The sequence below is a fragment of the Suricata suricatta genome, chromosome 4, assembly GCF_006229205.1.
Source record: "Suricata suricatta isolate VVHF042 chromosome 4, meerkat_22Aug2017_6uvM2_HiC, whole genome shotgun sequence".
Classification (NCBI taxonomy): domain Eukaryota; kingdom Metazoa; phylum Chordata; class Mammalia; order Carnivora; family Herpestidae; genus Suricata; species Suricata suricatta.
The window spans coordinates 142,774,334-142,780,333 of record NC_043703.1 but is presented as its reverse complement, the minus strand read 5'-3'; the positions used below and the strand labels follow the sequence as shown (position 1 = coordinate 142,780,333).

Below are 6,000 nucleotides of genomic sequence, written 5' to 3'. Positions count from 1 at the left end.
TCTCTCTCTCAAAAATAGACATTAAAAAAATTTAAAGAAAAATAAAGGTGTCATATGTTGAAATATCCACCTAGTAAGACTGGTTAGAATAATACGTAGTGATTTTTTGGCTTATATGCTTTTTGAGTTTGTTTGTTTTTTTTCCCACCTCGTTGCTTTTTCTCCTGCGCTTTTCCTCCCCTTTCCCCTTCCTCCACCAACCAATTAAACAGGTTTGAATTCCTCAGCAGCATCTGTAGCAAATAACAGCCGCTCTTCCGGAGAGCTCCACCTGGGAGATCGCGTGCTGGTGGTCGGCCAGAGAATTGGCGTCATTAAGTTCTTCGGGACAACGAACTTTGCTCCAGGTGACTGGTCCGTGCGTTCTGTGCTCACGCTGCGTGCTTTAGGATGCAAGAGGTGTAAAAGTTTACATGGGGGCAAAACTTAGCCGTGGAGAGTTCTCGATTAACAGCTCTGGCACCTTTAAGAAAGCAATATAGTGATAAAACCACGGACTGTCTGTGCTCAGGTTGACTATTGTCCATAAATTTTCCTTGCCAGCTGTGTTTTAAATTGTCTGGTGTTAAAACTAGTTGTTATTCTCCAACTCCAGTCTCCCTGATTGCCAAGCGTGCTAAATAACAGAGAGAAAATATTAGGATTAGATATTTGCCGAGGGTAATCTTAAAATGAGTTCACGTCATGGAGCATTTATCAGAGTGGCTTGGAGAGGAAGCCAACAACAGGGTTCAAAGGAAGATGAAAACGCTTCGGTGCGCCCTGGGACCTTAAAAACACACGTTTGTGTATTCATATATTCATTTCCAACCTAGACTTAATATTGTGTTTCCAAAAGCAAAGATTAGCTTTCTTTTGCATTTTCAGTGATTTCAATTTCAAATGTAGAAGCCAGTTGAATGAAACCGTGTATGTTTTAAATGGCAATATGCTATTTTGACACATGGTGGCATTGCAGCATTTGAGGAAAAGGTTACCTAGACCATTGATTTTAAGTTTGTAGTGTTCTGTCAAGAACTGAAAGATCTGAGCTTTTACCCGACCTGTGTCTTTGACACGTTAGCTGGCCACCGTTTCATAGACGCTAAGGGAAGACATTAGACTCCCGATTCAGACACAGGCCTTTCATCCTCACAGCCGTGGCAGAAACCAGTGGGTCAGCGTTTTCTTGCACTTGCTCCCGGAGTCCCGTTCCCAGGGAGTGACACCAGCACCCCCAGTGGTTTATGATACAGGAGAAGGGCCCTGAGCGGAAGGGACCGAACCTCGGTGTTAGACAAGCATGCCTGTGCTTTGTGCGGGCCGGCTGCGCACACTCGGTCTCCGCCCTCCGAGGCTGTCCTCTGTGCGGACACCCAGGGAAAGGCACAGCGCCTCTGTTCCTAAAACATGCAGAAACGTGAGCGCGCCAGGGAGGATTGTCTCCCGCACAGGCTTTTTCATTATACTGCTCTAACTGCAATCCAGCTAATTGATTTGAGATGGGCTATGTGTTGTATAATTCATGTCTCTCATAGGTCTCCAGGTAGTAATTGAGATTAGTTAGAATGGTCTTAATATAGTTCTCAAATAAAAACTTAAGAATCCCAAAAGTAGGGTATTTTTTCCACAATCTCCATGTCTTTGGAGTTCCCTTTCTCTCTATTAAACAAGGTTAGAATGGTTCGATTCACTGGCTACAAGTCACTGTTTTCCATTGACTCTTAATTTTTAAATTCCTGATATTAAGCATTTAGAAATTTGGGAAGTCATAAGAAAACATGGAAGTTGGAAACTTTTCTGTTAAAGTCAGTCTGTCTTTTTAGAAAGTAGCATTTGTTTCTTATGGCATCAAAATTTAAATAAGTTCTAAGGAACAGTGCTAATATTGAGGCTTTTTATAGATTTTAAGATCTGGACCTGAAGATCATTTTTGGTCTCTTTATCTTTGTTATTGGAAAGAAAATTGCCATTTGAATGGGAAGCGATACATACCACTTGCAGACAGCGTGTACTCACAATTGTTGGCACTTGTCATAATGTCTTTCTGTGGTGTGTTACACATTTTCAAGAGTCGTATGGTAAACATGTCGCCATTATTTGGTATATTAAACTGGGAGCACTAACGGTGACACTCAGAGAAATAAAAATGGCAGCTTGACAGCCCTGGTTCATGACACTCAGAAGTGTGATGCCCTCTTCCCAGAGGATGAGTATGGCTAAGCAGGTTTGCACACATTACTCTGTACTTGCACACTGTTTAAGTACAGGAGACAGTGGTCACACGTTAGTCTTTTCAACACAAAACTATCCAGAAATGGACTCAAGTGTCATCTTTTTAAACTTAAGAGGAAAAGACTGAAGAACTTATAGGTTATTTTTAAGGGATATTGGCTCTTTGAATTCATAATCTGAAAGAAACAATATTTTTGTATTTTAATTCTCAGTAAGTCTCTCAATGTCTGTATTTTTATTTTTTTATTTGATACTGATTGGAAGAGACCAAAGGCAATTACTACTGTGTTCTTCTTTTAAATAAAAACAAATGGGCCATTGGACACTTACAATTTTTTCTAATGTTTATTTCTTTTTGAGAGAGAGAGAGAGAGAGAGTGTTTGAGCGAGCACAAGCAGGGGAGGGGTAGAGAGAGAGAGGGAGACACAGAATCTGAAGCAGGTTCCAGGCTCTGAGTTGTCAGCACAGAGCCCAACGTGGGGCTCAAACCCACGAACTATGAAATCATGACCTGAGCGGAAGTCAGATGCTTAACCCACTCAGCCACCCAGGCACCCCTAAGTCATTAGACACTTTTAACTGGTCTTGAGGTACCCTCAACTTGAGAATCCTTATTCTAGGGGTATACATGTCTATACTTAGGCCAGGAGTATATGTCCATTTATGTAATTCTTACCACACTAAAAGCAACCTCACTGCTTTACCTTTAGGCTCTCTAGAAAAGAAGGTCCTATAATTTTCCTCAGAGTGGGCCCTTTTACATACTTAAAAGCCTTTTAGAGAATTCTTACTACTAGGCAATCTAAATCTTTTCACTAAGGTTAAATATGACTTTTCTTTTTACCCTGGCTGGGGGAAAAAAAAGATGAGTCGCCATGAAGTCTAGTTGTATTTTCTGTAGTACTTTTGACCTTCTTTAATTATTTAAGAACTGTTTGTGGCGGCACAATGCTGGGAGGATAAAATGAAAAGACTGTATGTTCCTTTTATGATTTAGACAGTTCAGTGTTTTCTGTGCTGTGCTTCTCTTAAACACACCGTATTCCTGAGTCAAGGATGGTTTCTTTTTCATAGCTTTTAGATATATTTTGATTATACACAACTTGCATAATAGCTAATTTGGGCCAAATTTGTGTCCTTTCTCTCTCTCCTTTAACATACAGCTCCATAATTCGGCTTGTAAAATGTTTTCCTGTTTATTTTTTCAACTTTTCAAATGTTATCATTTGAAAGCTCAGTGATCATGATGCTCTTCCATCATTTTGGTCATATGTGAACATGTCAAGCCGTCCAGGCTTTGGGTTTTATAATAGCATAACAATTTTGGATAAAGTGCAGATGCTTTTAAAATTCGATGTTCTTGTTGTAGGATATTGGTACGGTATAGAGCTTGAGAAGCCCCATGGCAAGAATGATGGTTCAGTCGGAGGTGTGCAGTATTTTAGTTGTTCTCCAAGATACGGAATATTCGCTCCACCATCCAGGGTGCAGAGGTGAGAAAGATGGCATTTATGTTTATTCACAAGGCCTTTTTGTAATTTGCAGTGGTTTATAGGGAGAATTCTTTGTTTGTTTTTGTTTTTTCATAAACAGAAATTTATTGTCCCCGGGTCTAGAGGCTGGAAGTCTGAGATCAAGGCACTGCCCTCTTGGGTGTCTGGTGAGGACTCACTTACCAGCTCACAGACGGCTGCCTTTCTGTTGTGTTCCCACGGAGTGAGGGGGCAAGAGGTCCTTGTTTTGTATTAAAGACCTGCACCGCTCCGACTACAGCCCGTGTATTCTAAGGGGTTAACCAACCACCTTCTTCAGAGAGAAGGCTCATGGAAAGCTAAATTTGCTTTGCTGAGGATTTGCAATTTTAAAACCCTCCTTTATTCCTCATTTGCAAACCCTATGAGTATGTGTAGGCTATTAGAAGTGGCGTTTGCTGCTAAGAACAGTGAGAGCAGCAAGCTTAATCTGTCATGCAAACAAAAGTAAAAATGCTCTCTGATTGCTTCAGTCACATCCTAACTACATTAAATTTCCTGCCAGCAGGCACCCCATTCATTCTCCTACGAACCTAATGGAACCAAAATGGCTTTTTCCTCTGATTTCTTTAGTTTTCAAAAATAGATAGGCAGTAGATCTTTGGGGGAAGTGAAGCTTTAAGGATTTATATATAATATACCTCCTCGGTGTTTCTCCTTAAAATGGTTCACTTTTGTGGCCGCTTACTCTGGCTTAAAAAAAAATAAGTTGAGCAGAAATGAGTCCTTGTGAAATTCCAGGTACCATTATGGGAAATGACTTATGTGCTGAAAGAAGTTGGCTTAGCATGCTTTTCAGTAGACGGGCAATGGGATACTAATCTTTAAATAGGAAATAACGTGTGTGGTGTAATCACACTCATGAGAATGGACATCCCAAGAGTCCCGTCTAGTGCCCTACTAGCTAGACTGTGTGACCACGTCCTGGCACATTCTATAGTTTTTAATGTCTCTTTTCCTCCTCATTTTGTTGTTTCTCTTAATAATTACATATAATTTTTATATTAATTTCCTTCTTTGATGTACTGGATATAATTTTTTCTTATTATTTATGGCAGTAGAGTATTGAACATATATAATGCTTTGCAGTTTATGTAGTATCTTTAATTAAATGTTGCTTCGTTTGATCCTAGTAAGTATTTGGTCAAGCAAGCTGGAAAATAGCAGTAACTATGACAAAAATTTATTGAGCATTTAGTGAATGGTGGGCTCTGTACAGTGTATTTTAGATGCATATTTCAAACTCAGTGAGCTGTAAGGTATTGTGATTATTTTATTTTACCAATGAAGGGAAGTCTTAAGAGATAAAGTGACTTAGCTAAAGTCATATAGTTTGCGTAGGGAAGAAAAGTTTTCCTCTACCCTCTTAGGGTCAGTAGCTGAGTGGGGGGTGGGATGGGGTGTCTGTGAATTGAGTTGACAACAGAGAGATTACCAGGAGAAAAGGCATACAAATTTATTACATTTAAATTTGCGAGCACCTGGGCACCATAGAAAGGAGTGAATACCCAAAGGAGTGGTGGGATTAGAGAGTTTCTAGATCACCTTACAAGGAGAAAGGCCACTGCAGGGAGGGCAGGTGGTTTTTAGGAAAGATAATGGAGCCCTTAGGAAACTGGGTGGGAGGTATGGTAGTTTGTGACCACGTCTGTCTGGGTGTGGTGTTAACTTCCCATCTCCTCCCCTGTGATGTGAGCCTTCCCAGCTTGAAGTAGCTTGGGGAGGGCACACCTGACAGTCCAGTCCTCTTTTGGAGCACCTGTTTTGGGCAGATAAGGAGAGTTCAGAGAAAGCCTCTTGCTGCATTCGTTGATTCTCAAATGTCTTTAATTCAAAATAATCCTGATGGCGGGGCGGCATGTTTGGGAGTGGCTCATTTTGATCTCTCCTACACTAGTTAATGACAGAGCAGGACTGGCCTGGGTTTGTTATCTTGTTGTTGTTGCTCCGAAGCCCCTGCTTTTAGATGGTTTGCTATTTTTTGGTAGGTGCTTTATAAATAAAGAAAAAGAGATACTAGCCAGTGAACAGTACTTCTGTCACTGGGTCAGCACAGCTTAGGGCTCTCCCTGCTCTGCAGCTCCCTGTGGGTCCGGTGCTGCCGCATGCCTGGCGTGCAGGTGGGCTCACAGGTGGGGCCAAGAGGGCACAGGGAAGTAGGCAGGCGCGCGCACAGCTTTCAAGTGGGGATTTGAGCCCGGGTGGTTTACTATCAGACTGTGTGTTCTTAACCACTACCCTGTAACGAGTAAA

General features: G+C 41.3%; 1 protein-coding gene across 4 annotated transcripts in view; it reads left to right on the top strand.

Annotated features, from left to right (window-relative positions):
* Positions 1–6,000, top strand: part of CLIP4 (CAP-Gly domain containing linker protein family member 4) — a 77,886-nt gene that overhangs the window by 56,077 nt on the left and 15,809 nt on the right. For 2 of the 4 annotated variants that reach the window (XM_029938018.1, XM_029938019.1), the window contains exons 12-13: positions 213–347; positions 3,585–3,708. In XM_029938018.1, coding sequence (XP_029793878.1) covers positions 213–347; positions 3,585–3,708 — 259 coding nt within the window. The remainder of the gene's footprint in view (positions 1–212; positions 348–3,584; positions 3,709–6,000) is intronic. The other 2 variants (XM_029938021.1, XM_029938020.1) reach the window with 2 other exon arrangements.